This window comes from Cenococcum geophilum (genome assembly GCF_001692895.1).
Source record: "Cenococcum geophilum 1.58 unplaced genomic scaffold K441scaffold_4, whole genome shotgun sequence".
In the NCBI taxonomy this organism is placed as follows: domain Eukaryota; kingdom Fungi; phylum Ascomycota; class Dothideomycetes; order Gloniales; family Gloniaceae; genus Cenococcum; species Cenococcum geophilum.
Window position 1 is genome coordinate 2,796,408 of NW_027137562.1, and position 23,946 is coordinate 2,820,353.

The 23,946-nt window shown below is 44.9% G+C and overlaps 4 protein-coding genes across 4 annotated transcripts; 3 read left to right on the forward strand and 1 right to left on the reverse strand.

Annotated features, from left to right (window-relative positions):
* Positions 1-1,991: 1,991 nt before the first annotated feature.
* Positions 1,992-2,463, reverse strand: K441DRAFT_213020 (uncharacterized protein). Its single transcript, XM_067640546.1, has one exon. The coding sequence runs from the start codon at positions 2,352-2,354 to the stop codon at positions 2,076-2,078; it is 279 nt and encodes a 92-aa protein (XP_067508851.1). The 5' UTR covers positions 2,355-2,463; the 3' UTR covers positions 1,992-2,075.
* Positions 2,464-2,572: 109 nt separating this feature from the next.
* Positions 2,573-7,460, forward strand: K441DRAFT_539477 (uncharacterized protein; the record flags this gene model as incomplete). The annotated part of the gene is made up of 3 exons (XM_067642558.1): positions 2,573-5,345; positions 5,404-7,133; positions 7,191-7,460. 3 exons carry the CDS (start codon positions 2,573-2,575, stop codon positions 7,458-7,460), a joined length of 4,773 nt encoding a protein of 1,590 aa, XP_067508852.1.
* A 3,860-nt stretch (positions 7,461-11,320) lies between these two features.
* Positions 11,321-13,861, forward strand: K441DRAFT_652829 (uncharacterized protein). The gene is made up of 8 exons (XM_067647428.1): positions 11,321-11,911; positions 11,962-12,073; positions 12,125-12,218; positions 12,271-12,660; positions 12,710-12,830; positions 12,886-13,203; positions 13,314-13,483; positions 13,545-13,861. Exons 1-8 carry the CDS (start codon positions 11,790-11,792, stop codon positions 13,568-13,570), a joined length of 1,353 nt encoding a protein of 450 aa, XP_067508853.1. The 5' UTR covers positions 11,321-11,789; the 3' UTR covers positions 13,571-13,861.
* Positions 13,862-15,402: 1,541 nt separating this feature from the next.
* K441DRAFT_652830 (alpha/beta-hydrolase) lies at positions 15,403-16,784 on the forward strand. The gene is made up of 2 exons (XM_067647429.1): positions 15,403-15,634; positions 15,699-16,784. Exons 1-2 carry the CDS (start codon positions 15,431-15,433, stop codon positions 16,566-16,568), a joined length of 1,074 nt encoding a protein of 357 aa, XP_067508854.1. The 5' UTR covers positions 15,403-15,430; the 3' UTR covers positions 16,569-16,784.
* The last annotated feature ends 7,162 nt before the right edge of the window (positions 16,785-23,946 follow it).

The following is a 23,946-nucleotide window of genomic DNA, read 5'->3' on the forward strand; positions in this document are numbered from 1 at the left end:
TTCTCACTTACACAGGGCCTGACTTTAAAATAGCAACACGGTGAAACGGGCAGTTCAGCTCTCATGCCATGGTGGAATCATGGTGGATAGTTCTAGCTATCGGGCCGCAGTGTGTTCACTGTGAAACCATCCAGTATGATGATGGCTCGCGTATGCGTGCCAGGCCCCACGATTGTGTTCCTGGAATGTCGCAAGGCCCTTATTCTAAGCGCCGCTGGAAGACCGCTAAATTGTTGGTTAGCCCAATCTTATCAATAGTTTTTGAGGTCCAAGAGCCGAGGCCATGTCAAATTTGCGCTGGCATTCCGCAAGTGCTTATATGGAGGTAAGACGCCTTAACAATAAGCCGTTTAGCTCGGACTCGGGGTATTTCTTTTTCTCCAGCGATGTGGCCAGCCGTGATAGTGCCTCAATATGCGAGGCATATCCTTGAGCGGGAAATCAAACTGTAAGGCTGTGGCCGATAAGTTTTTTGAAATGCACCTAAAAGCCGGCACTAAAGAAGACCCAACGAAGAACGGAAAAGTGGTAGCCCTAAGCTTAAGAGGCTGTAAAATAGGCTAGGCTAGTGATACAAAAGCAGTAATGTGGAGTGGTGTAGTTCCAGGATTATGAAAGACGAGTTGTCGCCCAACCCAGGAATTTGGGAGGTACTGTAAACCAGCCTCAGGCTATCCATACGAAACTAGAGCATAGTACTTAAGGGGGCGCCTCTGGATACCTTGACATTAAAACCACAGTATGACTTGGCGCATACTGCCATTTCGAATTCTCTCGAGAATCCTACAATACAAGCGGATGATGGAGACTGTCCATGGACATTGGGTGCATGAAGGGTCACCTATTTAGCCAAAATGATCCTAAACTGGTTTGGAAGCTGCAAGAAAAGTCGGATAGGTAGGACGATAGCTGTAGGAAAAGGTCTCCTGCATGGAGATGAGTGAAAGTTCTCATGCGACCACTGTCATGCATAATTAAGAAGTGGAGAGTGGGTCTAGGCAGAGGAGAGGGAAAGAAAATGTGGCAAAAGTTTTCCGGGCACGAAGGTTGATGGGTACGGCGGAGTGGGTGGCCTCCAGATTGTGGGCCGGACGGCATTCGCGTGACTGACACCTAGGTTGGGAGGTGGCTTCAACGATGCTGTCTTCGAGTGTTTCCTCTTGCTGTCGAGAAAAGCAGGATGATTAAGAAGCCGAGAGCGGCTCCGTAGCTCAACGGGCACAATTACAGATGGCAGGGCTCGCATGCCAAACATTTCTCATGGCAGCTGACGCCATCCCCGCAAGTCCCAGAGCGATTTCTGCTTGATGGGCAGGTCGACGGTTGTTCTCGAAGTGGGAGGCCTGAAATCGGCCAAATCAGGGGCGCCAGTTCGCTCTGGCTGTCGATCATGCTGCTTTTGCTTTTGCCCACCAGCGCCACCCCATTTGCGCCCCGCGAAATTCAAATAGTCTTGGTACTGAGCTTGTTGACCTCTTCACAGCTGGTGATTGGAGGGATCTGGATAGATAATCCATCTTAACGTGCCGGCCAGCCAACGTGCCGAATCAATCCAATAGTGCCGGTTCAGGGTGCACTCTCTCACTCACTGTTACCGGGCAGGGTCAGGATGTCAGTTGCTGCTACCTGTGTTCCTCAGGGGCGCGCAACACTTGATTGGCCGCATCCTTTTCGTACGGGTGTTTCAAAGGGTTGCACGATGCAGGCACTTGGGCTGAATGGAGTCGGTGGCCTGCCACGCTGGCTGCTGGAGGGGAAAGATGCGTCTGCAGCGTCAGAAGCCAGAGAAGCCCAGCCGTGCGCGTCCTCTTTTTGAGGGAGAGCCGGTGCGATCGGTGCTGCAGGGATGACCCGTTTGGTTGATGCAAAAGCTTTCGGCGGTGGAGGAGAGCCCTGCAGGCTGCTGTGCCTGCTTTTTGTCGTCCAGCACCTGCACCAGCACCAGCAGCGCATTATAGCCCGCCAATTGCTATATACAAATGCGCCTCCGACTCCTTTTACTCTCCTTAAATCGCTTCTGACTGGTAAATTGACCGTCAACGGCCGCTGTTGCCTGTTTAGGAGGCCTACCACGCCTACACGCCTTCACGCCTACCTACACTTACGCTGCATATATTTCCTTGGCGCCTTCCCATGCCGCCATCGCAGCACCCCTGAGCTAAACTGCCGAGCATCGTCTTCAGCACCCTGCCCGCAACCACGACGGTCCGCACTCCCAGATCGTTTCCGAGCGTGTCATGAGAGACGGAGCTTTGAATTGACTTCTCTGCAAAGGAGATCCAGCAGTGCTGGGCTCTCAGGCAGATTTCAGGAGCAGTCGCCGCCGTCAACAACCACCCTGCTTCCCGCGGCATCGAGCCGCAATTGAAACCGCGCCGTCCCGTTAGCACGCGCACAAAATCCCGTCTGCATTCCCCACGTCTGCAATTGCAAACTACACGATTTCCTGCGGAGCCGTAAACGCTCAACGCCTTTCTGTACCCTTGGTTTGCGCCTGGGGGTTGGAAATGCCGCAGAGCACCGCCCTGAAGACCTCCTACATCCCACCACCGAACGCCAGGCACACAATACCATGGCAGAGCAGACCAATTCAAGGGGTGGAATGCGTGACGACTCTCCTCCAAGAACGCCGAGGACGGGCTTCTCAAGGCTTCAAAAGGGCAAGACGTCTATGCGCGCGCTTAACACCCGGCCTACTCAACAAGAGACCTTCCTCGACGATTCCACCCCAGTCGACAATCACAGAAATGGAGAGAGGGAATTTGATAGATTGAGGGATTCCCATGATTTGTCCTTTGCCGATGGCACCAGAGATTCCGTTGTGGACAATATGCTGCTGTCACTGGACCAGCTCCCGACCGGCGCTCCCTCCTTTCCCAGTCACACTGCGCTTTATTCGAATTTTGACGACGACCATTTCTTCACCTCCGCCAATTCTCAATACGCTCCGCCAAAACCTTCACGACTTCGTGGTCACACATATACTTCTTCCTACTCCTCCGACTACGAGCCCCCTCCCGATGACACATCCAGCCGATATTCGAGTCACCATTCACGAGGACGGAGGAGTAATAGTAGTTCAAACTTTCAGAATGGCCTTAGTAGAATTGAGAGTCTGAGGGGAGGATTCAATTCTGCGAGGATCAGCGCCGACACGCAGTCAAAAGGCGTATTCAGCGATCCACCCGTCTCGGCGCACGTTCGAGGAGGTGGAAAGAAGGGAAGCAAGGGCAGTGGCTCATCTAGCATGGACTTTGGCTATAGCCAAGTTTTGGGTACACATCGTTTAGCTTTTGGAAACCGCTCTGCTAGTTTTGATCACAGTTACGGTGATCGGACGCGGGCATCCCCTGCGCAAGGATTCTCGAATACAGTATTGGATAGGGGCCGACCCCAAGCCACGGCATACAACCACTACGACGCTGCTCCGGAGCCAACTGTGCCCGTAGGACCTAGGAGGCCGCAAGAACCACCAGCGACCTCTCCTATATACCCACCACAACCGAGTTACGCCCCTCCTCAGGCACCTGTCCCTCAACGTAAAAATAGTATTCGATCCTCAACGGGCAAAACTCTCCGGAAGGGCAGAAGCCACACACAAGAGTCGAATATGAGGTCACAGGCGAATGATTTTTTTAACGCGAGCAATCTACGCGAACTACCCCCGATCCCAGCTTTTACGGATCCACCAGCACCCAGTCCAACCGTGGCTCTACGCAAAGCACCCATGGCTTCTCCAACCGCCTCAAATGCCCCTAAAGAAAAGCAGGGCTTCTTCAGACGCGTCTTTTGGTCCTCCAAGAATCATCATCCTCCCCAACATCACGAAGCCTCCTTAGCTCCTCCCCAACTACCTCCAGTCGATATTTATCCTGTAGATGATACCCCCAATCGCCCTAAAACAACCCAAGGGAGTAGTCATCACATTGCTTCACAGCTTAAATACTTACCCAAATCACCTCCTCAAACCGCCCCAGCAGCTGCCAAAGAGCTACCGCAGCCGGAACCGCAACCGCAGCAACCACCAGCACCAACGCTGAACAAGAAGCATTCTTCATTCTTCCGACGGCGGAAGAAGTCAGTGTCGGAGACTGCACTACCGCCCGTAATGCCACTACAATTAATGCCTGCCGCCCAACCAAGTCCCTCCATAAGTAGTTTGCGAAAGGTAATGAATCCATACCTAAGCGATCTAGCGAGTCCTGGGGAGACATATTATGACAGTCGGGAATACCAGCCCGCCGGGGAGGATAAGACAAACGGTGAGCATATCGGTGGCTTCTCGCCAGGATATGCGCCCCATAAAGATGCAACCGTCCGTACGGTCAAGCCGAGTTCCCGTGGTACTGATAATAGCGTATCGTCTTCGCGGGGAGAAGCAATTAAAACCTCCCACTCCCTTAACACTGAGAGCCCCAAACTGAAATTAAAGATGAAGCGCGGTCGGACAAACCTCACCAATCCACACGACGACTCTTTCCTTGCAGACAGCAGTGGAAATGAGGATAGAAGTGGAGGTGTCACACCTTCGGGGAAGAGCCCGACGTTTGGCCTTCCAGACGAGACGCGGAGGCCTAAAATCTGCCCCACATCTCCATCCATCCTCCAATTTCCCATGCGCGGCAAAGAAAGCGAAACACCACGGCGGAAAGCGAATATTGGTGAGAAGAGATCAGAGCTGCTCAGTTCACATGTCCTCGACATTGGCAAGTCATCACCTTCGGCTGACGGTGAGGACGATGGATGGGTTATCACTACGCCCATCAAGAAGCTCTCTTTCTTGAGCGCATCTAGTAGGACCAATCGTGTATGGATTGAACCTACTTCATCGGAGGAGAAGTTTGACGAGCCGGAACTACTGTCCCTTCCTCTTGAAGGTGCTCGAACTTCGCAGAAAGTCTCTCCAACTACCGAGCAAGCAACCCCATCCTCCACGAGCGATATCTTCCAATCGGCCACTAGTCTGCCTGTCGTGCAAGTTGATGGAGGTGACATTGGTGAGGGTGGGGTTGTGGATGGGTTCGGTAAAGATCGCTCCTCCCAAGACGAAGAGCCCACAAAAGAAGACAGGGATAGAGCTTTGAAGATATTCAATGGAGAAGAGGACCTCGTCACCAAAGCTGAGGCTGCTGGAATGCTAGGGGATGTCAGCCCGACAAGCTCGCGAACTCGAAAAGCATACATGGATCTGTTCGACTGGTCTGGCCTCAACATTCTGTCTGCGATGAGGGATCTCTGCGGCAAGCTTGTTCTCAGGGCAGAGACACAACAAGTGGATCGTATCCTCATGTCATTTTCCGAACGATGGTGCGAGTGCAATCCCAATCATGGCTTCAAGGCGACAGGTCAGTTTTTCTAGCCCCAACCATGCGCGAGTCCTTCCCACTAATATTGACTACCTAGATGTTGTGCATACTATTTGTTACTCCGTCCTTCTCCTCAACACTGACCTACATCTTGCTGATATCGAATCGAGAATGACTCGAAACCAATTCGTCAAGAACACTCTCCCCACAATCCGTCGTGTAAGTGCAGAAGCAGCCCCGGATGTGTTTGATGACACTCTACGGCCACAAACAACACAGGCCAGAGGGGGGATTCCATGGTCAGAGCCGAGTTCACCCGCCGCTGAATCTCCAACATTTCCACCTGAAGTCTCAGAAGAGCGACCTTCCCTTGAAACCAAGAGGTCTCGCAATCGACTCTCCGTCAGGCCCCCTGTACGAACAGGCTCTGACGGCCTCCTTACGACGCCCGACTCAGCTCACGCGGATAATTGCAATGTCCTTGTAAAAGCGCCATACGAAGGCTCTGCCAAAGGCTGGGAATTCCAGGTTGAGATTGTGTTGAAAGACTTCTACAATTCAATCCGACAACAGCGATTGCCTTTGCATGGTGCAGTACAAACTCATGACCAACCATCCACAAATAGTCTTTCCGTCAGTTCTATGTTGCGGCGTACTCCAAGCGTTTTGAGCAAGGCACCTTCCGATACCGCCAGCTACCGTGGGCGGTCCCAAACCGATTTCCGCAGCGTAGCAGCCCGCTGGAACTCCAAGACACGATCTAGGTCGCGAATGTACCCAACCTCCACGATCGGATCAAGCAGGACCAGTCTGGACGATCAGTCTGTTTGGAGCCCCGCTGGATCTAGTACTTGGAGCAAATATTCCTTTGGTAAAACCCAGACATCCATGTCTATGGAGTCTCTTGGGTCGCAATTTGCCCACGGGGATTATCAACAGTCCATCGGATTCGCCAATGCTCTTAGCCAAGCTATCATTCGTGAGGAAGGCATGACCATTACAAGTTCCGAGGAGTTCAGCCGTGTCGCACCACTTCTTGAAGACGAAACGCTTGAGCTTGCGGGAGCGCCTTGGGCGAAGGAAGGTATTCTGAAGCACAAACATCATCTCGAATCACTTGACAAAAAGGCCAAAGACCGTAATTGGAACGAGTGCTTCGCTGTCATTGAGAAGGGTTACATGCGTCTCTTCTCATTCAGCATGAACTCAAAATCCTTGCGCCAGAAAAACAAGTTTCGGCCTTCTGCTGGTAGCGTTGTCGGTGGTGGCAACTGGATGGACAATGCGGAAGCTTTAGGTAGCTTCTTGCTTAGACAGTCGATCGCCAGCGCTCTTCCTCCGCCAGGATACTCAAAGTCAAGGCCACATGTCTGGGCTTTGTCTCTGCCTACAGGTGCTGTGCACCTCTTCCAAGTCGGTACGCCAGATATTGTGAAAGAGTTCGTATCAACAGCAAATTACTGGTCTGCAAGATTATCTAAGGAACCCCTCGTTGGCGGCGTCAGCAACATTGAATATGGCTGGGGTGAGAATGTCATCAATCCAGCACTGATCCGACAAGATAGCGCACCTTCGAATAGCGTCTCCATACCACGTCCGAGCATGCAAAGCTCGATTCGCAGCTCTATGGATCACACTTCTGGAACTGTCAAAGCGAGACTGCCCGGCGACAAAGTACCTCTATCTGAGTGGTGCCCACCGACGCAGAGCATGATGGCTAGCAACCTGATGGAGGTCGATCAGCTAAAGGCCCTAACTGCATATGTTAAGAATATCGAGGACGAGCTGGCCCGCCACAATGAATTGCGGGCGCCTATGCTCATTACTGTAAGTATTATCAGATCTCTCACAGTTTTTTTTCAAGGTACTAATACTATTTTGCAGTTCTCTCCTCGCCACCCCAACGCTGCTAAAGCCATGGCAAACTGGGAACGCAAATCGTCGTATCTCCTCCGGGAAATAGTCAAGTTTCGCACGTACATCGACTCGCTTACTGCTGCACAGTTTCTAAAAGAAAAGATCTATGCTGAGCGTGAGGCCGAGGCGGCCAAGAACGAAATTCATGGCAACGAGAATATCGCCGCCGAGTCTACTGTTATTGATACTGATGGTGGGGTCGTAGCTACCCGGAACTCCGAGCTCATTGCCGCATAGATTTTTTTGGACCCTGCTAATGCCTGTTTTGCTTTCTTTCATAGCCCTCGCCCCTCTTCAGCGGACCATGCGACGGCTTCGTCTACTTCATTCTTCCCGCTCTTATCTCCACCCTTAGTCGGAGCCTTAAAAAATTCATATATATTTGTAATTGTGCGTTTTTCGAAGACCAAACTTCAAATCTCACTTTTTCAGCGAACGGGAGTGCTCCTTTACATGCGGACATTTTTGTGTCCTTGCCTGATCCAGTTTCCTTTGTCTTGAGCACCGCGCCGGAGAGCAACGATTGACGGAATGTACGACGGGAATTTTATCTTCTTTTATTGGCTAAAGGGTTTTGGGCTTCTCAAATTGGGCGGACGTTTTATCTATTCTACATTGTGCATATCACGACGCTCTCTAATGAGCGCTTGTGCGGGGCGCAGATGGTCTTTGTATTCTTAGATGAGAAAGTATACCCGGGCTCGATTGTCCCCACGGAGACATTGGAATTGGTTCGCATCATCACGTACTATCGTATAATAAGGAACGAGTGGACCTGTCTATGCTGCTCTTGCCTAAATTCTTGTGTACTAAAATTTGAGGCATGAAAAAGGAATTACCGGGAATTTTCCCTACATTTTGTACTACATCCTTTTGACTGAAGCACATTCACGACCTATCAAATCATCATGCTCAACGCTACATGTGCTATCTAGACCATCCTGCCAAGGATCCTTATGCCTATACCGATAGACTATACCATAGGGTGCGCAACTACCTGATCTGCACATGGCGGAGGGCGATCAGCATAAGTAGGTTTAGTGACTCTAACAATTGCAACTTGTGGGGCCCCTGTTGCAATTAAAGTCAACGCCGTGTCGCAACGTCCTTGGTGGGAGCAGTTTGTTGGCAGACTGATCTTTCTCAGCATCTGACTCTGACGCACGAATTGTACTTCACGCTTCCCCTTAGCTAGTGAAGATGAGTATTATTGATCAACGTACTAAGCGGGGTAGGACTCATTTAGGTATTTCCATGCTAGAAAGGCTTCCGACAAGCGTTTAGATGCCTCTAGAGGGTCATTAGGTAAACAAAAGCCTCCTCAAAAGACTATCAAAATCGTCCTTAAGCTAATAGCGAAGTAGCTGAAACCACTCCTAAAAGCGCGATTGGACAACGTTATTATGCATTTACCTCTACATAGTATGTAGTAGGTTATATTAAAGTTGTCAGCCCGATTTGAGACAGTCAGGTAGGACAACTTGATTTGTTGTATTGTTAAGGGTATCTTGAATCACTTTAATTACGATGCTATTAAGGTTTGATTAAAAGCCGCTCTTTTTAGGAGCCGCTGCTATGGATGCCGTTCTCCGGATTGTCACTGGGAGGCATAGCCGAGGGTGGACTTATTAATTGAAATGAGAGTATCATTAAAGGGCAATTACCAAAATCATACCAAAGAGCGCCACTTTGAATACGATGTCTTCTCAGAGTTATGAAAGCTAAATGCTACCATAACATGAAGATTATTCGCTCGGGGCAATTATAACATGCTCGAGTAATAATGTAATCGAGTGCTTATTAAATGGTGTCTACATAGTATGCTGTAAATTTTCAGCTGTGGAAAGGATGTAAGAAGGTTAGAATCAAAAGCATTAAACCCTGGAAAAAGTTGTCATCTCAGTGTGGCTTACAATTAGGGGTTTGACAAACTCAATTAAAACGGACTTTAGTTTAGACGTTATATTAAACGGAAAACAAGGGTAGAGATCCCCAAATAGAAGGATGGACTGCAGTTCTGGCTCTGAACTCGTACCCATTGTTCATTGAATGGTGTATGTATCTCATCCAGATTACGCAGACAGCAGCAAGGAGAAAATAGATAAAGTAGCCAGCAGCCGTTATCGGTGGACTGACGTAGGTCCGGGCTATGCACGAAATTGTTGAACCTAGGAGCCCAGTCGTGTCAGGGAGCGCAAGGCTAGAGTCGTCATCAATCTCAACCTTCGGAGCCCTTGTGTGAAAAAATTTGACAAGCTTACGCGGGCATAGGATGTGGCGTGAAGACAAGGGTCAAGCTCGAATAGGGTGCAAATCCCGACCACTTCTAGCATCGTATCCTAAAGAAGAAGCGCCAGACTTTGAAATCCGACTAGCCGTGCCAATCAAAATATACCCCGAAGGCGACCAAATACCCCAGCCTAAGCACGGATACTTCGGGGGTCACAAGCGAACAATTATATGCTCTTTTAGTCATGTTTCTCTTGACGTCCGTGGGGCGTCCCACTCTTGTCAAAACTTCCCCGAGCCTCCTTTCGCCCCATCCACGTGGAAATTACTCTCGGACCAAATCGTGGCTTGGCAGGGTCTAGAGATACGTATCCAGGAATCGTACTAGAGTTGCCGGGGGACGAACGTGTGGCCGACAAGGAGTGACCGGGAACGCAATGAGGTCCAGATGTATCGCATGGAAGGGGTCCTACTTGGATTGCGAAAACAGTACCCCCAGTCCCCCTGCACACGAATGATAAACCTGTAAGATGCCAGAAAAACTGCATCCAGATCTTGGAGCGCTTCAGCAAGATGTCTGGCCCTTGAGTTGGGCCAATCTACTTTAGAATTCCAAAGTCTCCCTCGTCTTGTCCTGTGGCTATGATAAGGCGTAAGACTTCTTAATATAGCAATACTGGGAGCTGAGAGGCAATCGGCATGTGTATGGTTCGGGTTGCGATTTCAAAGTAAGCCAGCTAAAGTCTAGGTCCTATCAGTACTGTAGAAGCTCACCGTTGTTTATCAAGGACAGAGATCCTACAGCTGGAGCCGGATCATTGGCGCCAGCAACACCTTCAACCTGTTGTGTTAAAGTTGTGCAGTATGCAGCAGTAACAGCAGTGGCAGCGAATTAAGCAGAGACATTACCGTTCAGAGCGACTGATTCTAGCTCTTCACTCAACGTCCTCGACCGCTCCGCGCTTCGGTGTTGCATAGGATGAAAACAGAAGCTTCCGGGGAGGGCGGAGGCTCAGGAGATGTCGTCGGCGGTGTCTCTATGTTGCATCGAATATCTTGATTGAAGCCATGAGAGATGGTGGTGCGGTGAAGGCGGAGAGAAGTTGAGGTGGTTGAGAGGATAAGTATAGCTTCACGCGCATCTAGAGAACGACTTGGGTAATTGCGACAACTTCATTGGACAATTGGTGCCATAGAGTTAAATGCAACATGCTGCAGGCAGACCTGCACTGCCGCGAAGACTGCTAAACATGGGGATTTAAGCATAGGTAGAGGGTCACAGGGCCGCAGAGCCACAGGGCCACAGTGCCAACACTGGGTGTAGGGCTATGTTGTGGTGGATGTCGTGGTGGTTCTCGGTCTTCACCGCTCGGTTACCCATGTTTACGCAAGCCACATTTTCCGCAGACAGAGCTCTAGGCAGGAATACACGGGTTTTTTTTCTTTTACTGATCGGACGAGCTGCAGCACGATGAGAGAGAAACGGGAAAGGCTCACATCAGAACACATTAGAACACACGACGCGATTGGGGCAGAGTCGCTTCGATTGGGCTGTAATTGGCGGCATTGGTGGTCGGCACGTCGCTGGTGGGACTCCTTCCCATGTCAAGTACAACTGCTGCCAGCTGTGCAGCCATGTCCAGCCATGTCCAGCCATTTCGGGCATCCGAAAATCTTAGTTCTGACCGTCTGCTGCCCGGACAGGCCGCGGAAGCAACAGCCACAAAGGGGCTTGATGGTTCGACGGTCGAACACCAGCAGTATGATGGTCTAGAAAGCGCCTGAGAGCTGCGATTGGAGGCGCAAAAGCTTCGGAGCGGCAAAGGAGATTGGAGCTCGAGCTCTTTCCAACGTGGTGGAAAATGAAGAGGTGCCATAGAGAGGTGGACAAGGCCCTTCGCTTCGCACTGGGCTTCTCGGCGCGGCCCTCTGGCGTTTCGTGGCTCTACACCCCGACCCTTCAACACCATCATTTCGCCGGGGTTATACGCTACAACGTCGTGCAGGAGTTTGTCAAAGTAACCTCAAAAAGCCCATCCTCCTCTGTCGTCCGTTTTCGTTGGCCATCACATCACCGCCTCCGGTCTCGTCGTCTTTCAGCCCTATCAAGTGACCCCGCGGTGTTGAAAACCTCCACCTCGACCCTCCACCTCGCAAACATACTTAAGAACCGACCACGATCCTATTCCACCGCGCATCAATTCTCATACCAGCCATATACTCTCCGTACATTCGACATACCTCAGCGATACCTGTAACACTTTCCACTAAATACCCGCCCTTCCGCCTTGAGCCATATTCCAGCGTGCCGACCTCGGCATATTGCTACACAATACCATGTCTTACTATCCAGGACAGAATTTTCAAGGTGGCCAGCCTCATCATGGAGGGGGCTATGGAGCTCCGCCGCCGCAGAACTATGGCCAGCCTCAAGGATATCCTCCGCAGCAATACCCGCCGTAAGTTGCACTGGTTCGCCGCCACGTTCCTAAGCTGACTCTTACTGCAGGCCGCAACAGTATGGCGGTTATCCACCTCAAGCGCCCCCCTCCCCACAACCACCTTATAACGGCTATGGGCAACCGACTCCTCCGCCGCAACAGTATGGTGGTTATCACCAGGTGCGTGGAACACGGAACTTGACCAACATGCTCTGCTTACACGTTGTCCAGACTCCCCCACCGGCGCCACAGTATGGTGGATATCCTCCTCCAAACCAAGGCGCGCCTCCGCAAGGCGCACCTCCAGGACAGTATCCCAGACCGGGTAATTGATAGATCGTAATCCATTCTGCGTAAATTCTGACAACGTAACCTAGGGGTGATGCCGACAGTAAACAGTAACCAATGGACACACGGTAACCACAACGCGCCTCCGCCTCCTCCGACCCAAGCACAAAATTTCGGGCCGGGAGCTCCAGCAGGCTACACTTTCCAATACTCTAGTTGTAACGGACGAAGGAAAGCTCTACTGATCGGCATTAACTACTTCGGACAACGTGGGCAACTGCGGGGATGCATCAACGACGTCAAAAACATGTCAACCTACCTGAACGGCCATTTTGGTTATAAACGGGAAGATATGGTAATCCTGACCGATGACCAGCAGAACCCTATGAGCCAGCCGACTAAGGTAAACATTTTACGGGCGATGCATTGGCTTGTGAAAGACGCCCATCCTGACGATTCCTTGTTCTTCCACTATTCAGGTACGATTTTCGATATTTAATCTTTTAAGCCGTGCTAAGGGTTGCGTAGGACATGGTGGTCAGACAAAGGATCTTGATGGCGATGAAGATGACGGTTATGATGAGGTTATTTACCCTGTTGACTTTAGGACTGCGGGTCACATTGTTGATGATGAGATGCACCGAATTATGTACGTCTTGTGTCACCGAAATGACCGCGACGTGAACTAATCTTGGACACTCTAGGGTGGCTCCTCTTCAGCCAGGTGTCCGTCTGACTGCCATATTCGACTCGTGCCACTCCGGCTCAGCTCTCGACCTTCCGTATATCTACTCCACCCAAGGTGTCCTCAAGGAACCCAACCTTGCCAAAGAGGCTGGCCAAGGCTTGCTCGGCATTGTTTCCTCATATGCTCGGAAAGATATTAGTGGGATGATTTCGAACGCTTCAGGCTTGTTTAAGAAGATCACGTCCGGTGATGAGGTATACCAAAGGAACTTACGGACGAAGACCTCGCCTGCGGATGTGATCATGTGGTCCGGCAGCAAAGATACTCAGACTTCGTAAGTTACAATGCTTTTCACTTATTTCAACTTACCAAGCACATCCGCAAACTCCAACGTCAATAAAATATACTTCTTCAAACTCGACAATCTAACAGGTGTTTTATTAGAGCGGACGCGTCAATTGGCGGTGAGGCGACAGGAGCGATGTCTTGGGCGTTCATCAATGCACTTAAGAAAAACCCGAACCAGAGCTACGTGCAACTGCTCAACAGTATCCGTGATGAGCTGGAGGGCAAGTACACTCAAAAGCCACAGCTCAGCTGCAGCCATCCACTGAGTAAGCTTCACCATTCGCCCGTTTTCCATTTGCATTATAACTAACCGCCAGATCCCGCTAGATACCAATTTACTGTATGTGATGTAAATCGTAGCTGAAGAGTCGGCGGGTCGAGTATTCTTACTAGTTTCCTAAGTAGGAGACTGGATATTTATGATGGCTGGGGCGCTTTGTGGGACTTCAACTGTACATAGCTGGATATTCATACCACTGGCTTTGGAGGCGTCTGGTGTAAATGAACAAGTTTTCGCTCTTTCGGCTCATATGGGTTGAACAATTCCATGATAGTGGCATAGTTCATGCATTCATTACCTATCATGGCATTGGGCGCATGAATAAGCAGTGCAGGGATCAAGTCGGGATCGAATCGGGGGGGAACAAGTCTGCCCTCCAGCATGGCGGTACTTTTCCCCCAGGTGCCGAGGTTTCCCTATAGGCTTTGAAATGCGTTCGGTGATGCGCTCGCTTTAGTCGTGGCCGCAACACAAATGAAAGCTCCAACGACCTCAGACTGCGCCGTGTAGCGAAATTCTTGTCATTACCCTGGCTAACCAGCAACTTCCTCAGCCCTCAGCCGCAATCGCCTTGGAGCTATTCTGCACCCTCGGGAGTCGTACGCGGGGGCACCAGGCATGGACAAATAGGTCGTGGCACAACTTTCTTACTAAGAAGCTTCTTTAGCGTAAAATTCTAAAAGCTGGTAAGAGATAAACTTTTAAAAAATTTATGCTAAGTATAAAGTTATTAATGGGCTGTGTATACGAAACTTTAGACGATTTTATTCAACGTGTGGTTGTTAAACCTCAGTTGTTCTTCGCATGGGCAAAAAAAAGTGTGCCACGACTTATTTGTCCACGCCTGGCACGGCCTCAAAGCTGGCTGACGACGTCTAAATGGCCTGTGCACCCTCGCTCCAAAAACTCCAGATTATTGCCCCGCAACTTCACTACAGCATGCTAGCAAAGGCTCATCTATCCTTGATTCCGCTAACGCCCCGTCCAATAAGCCACCGGCTTATGCTGCTGCTAGGAAGCTCCCCGCGCGTGACGTACTCACACTTAAATCCCAAGGCGTGGGAAAGGCCCAATTCTCTCGCGCCGTCTGGGGCTGGGCTAGGCTGTGGACGCGGAGAAGATACTCGTAGAAAGAAGTATTTTATACCTGCTGCAATATATATGACTTTGAAACTTTCCTCGCAGCTTCCTGCTTTTGACCCTCTAGCGCTTCTCTCCCCCTCATCTTGTTTTGCTAGCTACTGCTGCGACTGCTGTTACTTTTGTGAACTCCTCCGCAATGCTTCTCCATAGCTTCAAAACACTAGAATTAGTGCTTTCGTCATTTAGTCTTGTATATGCGGCCTCTACTAATTCATCCTTGCTTATTGTTGATTTAGGCTACTAACTGCAACAAGCTTCATCTTTTAATGTGGGTTTCTTTTCAAGTTTAACTAGCAGACTCCCTGAACCCTCCAAGCTCACAAACGTCTAGCAAGCGGGTGGTTTTTATAATTTTAGTAACATTCGTTATGCTGCTCCCCCTGTTGGAAACCTGAGATTCGCACCTCCCCAGACTCCTACTACGAACCGCTCAAAAGTAGATAATGGTAGTACTGGAAGGATTTGCCCTCAAGCAATTCCGTCGTGGGTAACGACCGCAGGAATATTTGTTTCAGATATTCTCTTATCAATACCTTTCAACCCATCTTCATCAATCCCCACTCCTACGACCACACCAAAACCAGACCCCAGGATATCCGAAGATTGCCTGTTCTTGGACGTATTCGTCCCGCGGCAAGTATTCGAGTCGGCCGGCCTTGGTTATGGCGCCCCCGTGCTTGTTTGGATCTACGGAGGCGGTTACACGAGCGGTGAGAAAGCCTCACACAACCCCGCCGGGTTACTGGCAGCAAGTGGAAATGCTTCGAACGGCGAGATCATTTACGTTGCCATGAACTACCGACTTGGTGCTTTTGGATGGCTCTCCGGCCCCTCGTTCCAAGCTCAGGGTGGCGCAGCGAACGCCGGGCTGTTGGATCAAAGATTTTCCCTCGAATGGGTACAGCAATATATCGGCCTGTTCGGAGGTGATAAGGATAGGGTGACCGTCATGGGGGAGAGTGCAGGTGGGGGAAGTGTGATGCACCAAATTACAGTATGTTTCTTCTAAATCGGCGTTCAGCCTCAGGTCAAGATTCACTACTCAACTTTATATCCAGGCGTACGGGGGAAGCCAAGGCTCAGTACCATTCCAGCAAGCAATTTCTCAGTCACCAGGATTCCTACCTTTGGCCTCAAATTACAGACAGGAGCAAATCTACAACCAAGCCTTACAACTCAATAATTGCACAAGCCTGCAGGATCTCAGGCAAGTTCCGACAGCACTTATTATGCAGTCCAACATCGCCCAAATTAGCGAAGCTAGCTATGGGTGGTTCGTTTACGGACCTGTTGTGGATGGCGACTTTGCTCCTGCGCCCGCGGGCCAACTCCTCGCTCAAGGCCGCTTCGACAAATCTCTCCGCGTAATGGTCGGCCATAATTCCGATGAGGGTTTGATATTTACCAGTCCATACGTGCAAACCGAAGATCTTTATGAAGAATACTTCCGCATACCGTTCCCAGGCGTCTCATCTGCGGTTGTGTACTACCTTGCTCAACAGCTCTATCCGCCTGTGTTTGACGGTACATATGGCTATATCAACGAGACCCAGCGCACATCTCTCACCTTGTCAGACTTGGTGTTTACGTGTAATACATTTTACTTGGATACGGCGTTCGCCAATCGCACCTACGCATATCTCTTCTCCATTCCACCAGCCCTGCACGGCCAAGACGTCCCATATACATATTACACTGGCGGTCCACCAACCACTTCCGTGGCAAACACAACGGTAGCGGTCGCCATGCAAGAGTATTTCACGAGCTTTGTGAAGACGGGGCAGCCAAGCGCGAAAGGCATGCCGGTATTCAATATGTATGGGCCGAACGCAACCATCCTGGATCTAAATTATACCAGCATTTCCCACATTCTCGATGACACTGCCAACCAACGCTGTGTCTGGTGGCAGAAGGCCTTGTATTTCTGATAATATGAATGACTTTGGAAATAGGAGAGGTCTACTTAGTTCTATCTGACATTCGGAAAGACGACGTAGTTAAAAGGAGACGCGTTGACGGTTTAGAGGCACAAACTCCAAATTAATAGGACACTCTAGAGATACGAATAATCCAGTAAAGATTAGACTATTTTAGCTAATGTATATCCCTTAACAGGGTTGTTTTGGATAATGCGAATAAGCGAGCATAAAATATCCTTTATCCAATAGAAAATGCATAAAATATCGCAATCGATAAGGATAAAAGTGCCCGTGCGGAGCTTTTCTACCCCAACTGGTAAGACTCCTGGCAGAATTCGGCAGAATTTAGTAGACTTAGCAGAATTTGGCAGATATTGCAGATATTACAGATATTGTAGATATTGCGGATATTACGGATATTGCAGATATTGCGGATATTGCGAATACTGCGGATATTGCGTATATTGCGGATATTGTAGATATTACGGATATTACAATACCTTTCCCCCCTAACTATATAGCTAAATACTTAGAGAAAAATTACCTATTTCTTTTATAGTTCTTCTCTAATGCCAATTCTTTAAACACTTTGTTTTCTTAAGAGTTTTAGAATCTATCTATATTCTCTCCTATAATACTATACAACGTCCTCCTAAAAAAACTCTTTCTAGCTTATTGCTTATTACTAAAATTAAGAGAATTTTAATTGCTATAAGCGAGAGCCATAGCTAGCGCTTTTATTGCTGTTCTTAAGACCACTACTAAAGTATAGTTATTAAAATCTTATATAGCGTCTTAGAGATAAAGTCCTTATACTTATCTTAACTTTTTAGTTAAAATATTATACTATTAAAATCCTTAGTAATCTTATTAAACTTATTAAGGTCTTAAGCTAGAGCTAGCCTTTTATATAATAATATACTTCTAGGCGTAAAACTTCTATTCTAATATCTTTCCTAAAGCTCTTTAACGCTATTAAGTATAGGCTTACGTTACTTTTTCTTCTAAACCTACTTAATATATCTTATATAACGGGCTAAATAAAGAATAAGTGCAGCGGTATAAAGGGGCAAGTTATCTGTTTTATAATAATATCTATTAAAGGTATTTTAAGCATTTTTAATACGTTTAGAGAACTCCTTATTAGATATATACTCCCTCTATTATATAATATTAGCTAACTTAAGGAATAAAAAGGGGGGATAAACTAACCTGGGATTTATTAAGGTGCTTAATTATAATATCTATTATAAAGAGTACATACTTAAGCGTTACTTTATATCCTTAGTATTTTAGGGTTACCTAGTAGAATATCTAAAGAAAACTTTTTATTATATAAAGCGCCTCCCAGTCCTTTAGACTAAGATAGTTCTTTTTAAGCGTATTAAGGTTACGCTTAGTATATATATTAAGGGCAGACTCTTTTTTAATTGCTACACTAAGTATAAAATACTAGCTATTCCATCTTATATAATTATTAAGCGGAATTATTCTCCCTATAAGACTTTTAAACTCCCTTATACGACTAGCTAAGCTATAGGTATATATAATAATATTATAAAGCTTTCTAAGTACGCTAAGTTTCCAAAATATATTACTTTTCTCTTTCTCTTTTTTTAGATCTAACTCTTTTCCTTTTACCTTATCTTCTTTATATAACTTAATATTATTAAAACTAATTAAGTTTTTAAAGAGGAAAGCCTATATAGTAAGGTTAAGAATATAACCCTAATAGCGGATCTATTAGTAGACGGGAATCTATTTAATTCCTTCTTTCTAAAAAAGCTAGTCGCTTATCGTATAACAGAGCTTATTATTTATAGTATAGTTATTAGATATAATAGCACCTAGCTTTTATATAATCCCATAGTCCTTAAGCACTAAAAGGAGAGTATTTTATTACTCGTCCCTATTATAGGAGGCTACTATATAGAGGCTAAGAAGAGCGTTTATAAGCTTTTTCTAACTATTTATAAAATAGCCGCAAATTATAAAGATGTAAGAGGCCAGCCTGACCGGAACGTATAATTATCTAATTAACAGTATTACCGGTAAGTAGAAGGTAAGTTAAAGGTAAATAAAAGGTAAGTTAAAGGTAGAATAAGTTTTATATATTAAAGGACAAATGCTTTTAACTACTTCTATTTAGAGACTAATTACTAGTTCTTCTCTAGAGGAGAACCAGCTCCCTATATNATCTTTCTAAGACGCTAGTAAAACCCTTTACCCCTTATCTATCTAACCGTGTCTTCTAGGACGTAGATGGAACATAAATAAGACCTCCTTCTAAAACATAGATAAGACCTCCTTTTAGAACATAGATAAGACCTCCTTCTGGAATATAGATAAGACCTCCTTCTAGAACATAGATAAGACCTCCTTTTATCTCATCTAATATATACCTTCTGGGGAATTCCGTTACAATTACCTCCCCTTTAAGGGTCTTGGTCCTCTAAAACTTCGCCTTTACTAAGCTTTTATAGAGTTCCGGCTAAAACCACTAAGGAAATTCTTAGTGGAAAGGTACTCTATAATGCGGCTTATAGCTAGTTCTTTACTAGCGTAGAACCTTACTTTGTCCTTAGTTTCTCTGCTCTTTTCCTACTATAGTTCCTTATAATGCCTTTATAATGGAACTAAAATAATAATAATAATAATAATTGGATGGGATTCACCTTTCTTATTATAAGAGTTTATTATAAGTTGATCTGGAGGTTGTCCTGTACAACGTGTCTATAAGCTACTATTCCCATTCACCTAAAATGGATTCTAATAATGACGTCTTTATTTTAATTTTCTTTTAGTTTATAAGCTGTCGCCTCTTATACGTCTTTTTATTAATAACACCATTTATCTTATCTTTTAGCAGGCTATTTCCTCTATATTTTTACTTTTAGCTTCTATATCTCTAGCTATTCTTTTATAGCTACTTTATTCTCTTCTTATAACACGTCTATAAGTAATAGGATCCCTACCTTATCTTCTTATAATAATACTAACTTCTTAGAGTATTCTCTTATAATGGCTTATGGTCCCCAGACCGGCGGCAGTATTATTAATCTCCTAGTGACGCCCTAGACAGCGTCTGTTGCTCCTATAGTAGTTTCCCTAAAATACTATTATCGCTGCGTTTATGCTCTTATGTAGGATCCTTCCTACGTCTATAAGATGCCTCGCTCTAGCAAAAACAAATCTAAGTGCTCCTATTATTGTAGTAGGAGAAAGACCTACGTCCTGGTATTTCCCATTCCGTCCTATTCTAGATTTCGCTAATTATACTAAATCCCCGCTGTCTATGCGTATAAGACTTATAGGCTCTAACGCGCCATCTAAGATTTTTGCTAATATCCTAATAGTAACAGGTGGGGATAGAAGGTGTCTTCCCTTACTTGCAGACTCTTTAATTCTATAAGGGTTTCCACTACTATAGAGACGTAACGTTTTCGGATATATAGTGTCTAGGAGCGTATATGCAAACAGCTTATCCTTATTAATAATAACATTTATACTCTTACACGGGCTACTTTAGCTAGGTGAGTTTCTCTAGTAACTTACTTAGGAACTATACTAACTCCTTTAGCTAATATCTCTCTAATCCCTACTTAGACGCCAATTTAGAACTTAGGGATACTAAGGATAGTAATAAAGGTTAAGATAAACGTTCTCCTTGCTAGTCTCCCGCCCGTATTAGTCCTTCTAGTACCTATTATTCTAAGAAGAATATTAGTAGAAGTGCTAATGCTTTTAGGGATAGAGGAGCTAATAATACTATTAATAATAATATTAAGATAGAAGAGGAGGCTCCTATTACTACTACTAGTATTTAAGTTATTACCTAGCTCTTTCCTTTTTTTTATAAAATAGCTTTATATAGTGCCTCTTAGGTACCTTTAGGATGCCCTATTATTAGGAATTAACTTTATACTTTAGGGATGCCTTTATTCTAAGCTTTAGTAATAATCTATATAAACGCAGTGCACTACTATAATCCCTATATATAATAAACGGGTAGTGTTCCTATAGGTGCCTTATAATTCCTTAAAATTTCTAATTCTTTATAGACTATCCTTTTACTCCTCTTCGTACTATTAACTTTACTGCGTATCTCTAGTGCTAGGCCGGATACTCTCCTTTTATTCCTAGGGGATCTTTCTAAATCCCCAAGGCCACTTCTTATAGTACTACTGCTCCTTCTTATATAGCGTCTTCTTTAAATAGTATCCCTAGTGGTTCTCCTATAGATCCTTATAGGCTTCCTCTTATAGAATTCTAGGATCTCTATTATAATAGCGAAACGTTTCTATTTTTAATACCTATGCTTAATCCTATAGTTTTAATTTACGGGGTCTTCCCTATTACTTCACCTATGGCATATCCGGAACTATTTTTAAGTCTTTACCTTTAGTTCTTAGAAAGGTTTTAATTACGGTGTCGCATCCCAGCTAAAGGTACTTTTTAAGTTCCTAACTGTTATACGCCTAAGAGTATTCTTCCTAATAAACTAAAAATTCGCGCTTTTTTTTAGCGCCATCTTTGGTCTAGAATATCTTCTACATTCCATTCCAGTTCCCTATTAATTTCGCTAGGTAGAGGCGGTTCCGCACTATTTCTTCTCTAGTATAGCTTTAGTAAGGAAACATAAAATATGGGATATATTAGATAAGATTTCGGTAATTCCAATTTATAGGCTTAGTTTTCTTTAGTTTTCTTAACTATCTTAAAGGGTCTAAGCTACTAGTAATCCAGCTTCTTCTTAATGCGTTTTATTTGAATATTTTTTATAAATAGTAAGACTTCGTCTCCTATCTCGAATTCTTTTAGTATATATTTTTTATTATAGTACCTTTTTTGCACGGCTTAGGCGTCTAGTAAGTGCTTTTTAAGTTTCTCTCTATAAATTCTTATTTACTTAATTCTTTTAGACGCCGCCGGTGCCTCTCTTTTAGGAATAATATCCTTAACATTCTAGGGGTTATTTACTTTTACCCTAAACAATACTTTATAAGGGGTTATTTTTATACTACTATAGATGCTTATGTTATATACGTACTGCGCTAGAGCCAACTACAATATCTAATTATCTTGTTAATAATTAATATAGCAGCGGAGGTAGTGTTCTAATAACGTATTTAGACGCTCTGTTTACCCGTCTATTTATAGGTAAAAGGTAGTATTTATCCTTCGCCGTATTTTTAATAAGAGATAGAATAAAGACCAAAATGCACTATTAAATATAGTGCCTCTATTAGACATAATTCCCCTTAGCATGCTAAATAAGAGCTACCGTTCTAAAAACAGGTCTGCCAGTTCTGCTACTATAATTATTATTATAATAGTAAAGTATCCTAAAAACTTTATATACCTGTTAACGATTATTAGGATAGCGTTAGCAACCTCTCTAGTTCTTATTTTAGTAGGGGGTAAGCCTATAATAAAATTTATTGTTAATTCTAATATAGGTCCCTACGGAATAGGAAGCACTAATAACTCGCCGTATAGGCGATGCCTGGATATCTATATCCTTTAGCACGTATTACACCTTAATATATAGTCCTTAACCTCTTTAAATATTCCGTCCTAAAAGTATTTCCTTTAAACGGCCTTAAGGGTTCTGTTAGCACCGTAGTAACCCCTAAAAGGGTTATTATGAAAGACCTTTAAAATTTTATCTTAAATCGCTTAGTCCTTTGGGATATATATAGCACCCTTAAAGCGCAATAGACCCTTTTAGTCTTGCTGCTATAGCTTCTTAGTAACTCTAGCTAAGTTAGTCTCTACTATATTTTTCTACCTCTCCCTAGAGGCAAAGGCGTCCCTTTATTAAGCTTAAAGAAGAAGATCTGGAAAGGTTTTGTATAGATTACTTGCTTTTATTTCGCCTACCGCTATTACAGACTTAAGGCGTAGTATAAGACGTTTTAAACTATTAGTGCTAGTAGATTCTCCTACTGTTATATAGTGTGCCACGCTATAGATAGGTATCTCGCCTATCCCCCTTAGATCTAAAAACTTGTAGCTAATACACCGTTAAGTTAAAGGTGCCGCGATACCTTTAGCATATCCCGTAGAATTCTCGCTAATTCTAGGGTACGCTAACTTTATAACGTCTGCTTAGTCTATAACCTAGTCTGTAACTATATCCTATAGCTTTATAATTGCGTCGCTTTGTAGCTATATTACTAGGACCTCTACCCTATTATAAAATTCTATAGTTCTAGGGAAAGAGTCTTCTTTCTTTTTAAGCAAATTTTGCAATATAGGGATTATTTCCCCTATACTGTCTTAGATTCTCTCTATCTTATAATCCAGACGTCTTAATAACCTATTAGTAGGATTTATTTTTCCTAGGCGGTACGTAATCTTAAAATCGTACTATAATAGTGCCTCTGCCCACCTAGCTTATTAACTACTTAACACCTTTATAGTTATAAAGTATTTTAGGTTATTGTGGTCTATAAGGACTTTAATAAAATAATTGCTTTTTATATAATAATATTACCAGTGCTTTATTGCTGCGATTATTATAAGTAGCTCCTAGTTGTGCGTTATATAACGCTGCTTTATAGGGGTTATTTTCCTTAACTAAAACGCCATAGGATACTATTTTCCGTCTTTTAATTAAGATATAATTGCCCCTAGGGTAAAGCCGAATATATTCGTTTTAAGGTATATATATAGCTCCTAGTAAAAGTATATTAGGATAGGCGCCGATATAAACAAATCCTTTAACCGGTCTATAGCCTATTTAGTAGCTTCCCTAAATATAAAGGGTTCTAACTTCCTGCCATTCTTAAATTCTTTTAGTAGATTAGTAATTAGGAGTATTACTTATAAGTAGTAAATAATAAACGTTTAGTAGAAGTTCGCCGTGTCTAAGAAAACCTATACTTCTCTAAATATTATAGGGTAGGGCTATTCCCTAATAGCGTTTACCCAACTTTTCTCTATTAATACTCCGTTGACGCTAATAATAAAGCCTAAAAAATTAATGCTAGTAGTATAGAATGTGCACTTTTTTAGGTTTATATAGAGCTTATATTCCTATAGTCTTTCTAGTACTATTTATATATAGTGCGTATATACTTTATAGTTATTAGAGTAGATTATAATGTTATTAAGGTAGAGTATATATATTGTGTCCAATAGGCCTAATAATGCCTTATTAATATAGGCCTAAAATATTACTGGTGCGTTAGTAAGCCCGAATGGTATTACTAGGTACTTAAAGTGGCCGTACCATATTTGGAACGCTGTTTTCTACTTATCGCCGGCTTTAATCCAGATTTAATAGTATATATCTTTTAGATCTAATTTTATAAATATCTTTGCGCCTAACAGCCTATTAATAAGCTCCCCTATTAAGGGTAACGGGTAGCAATTCTTTATA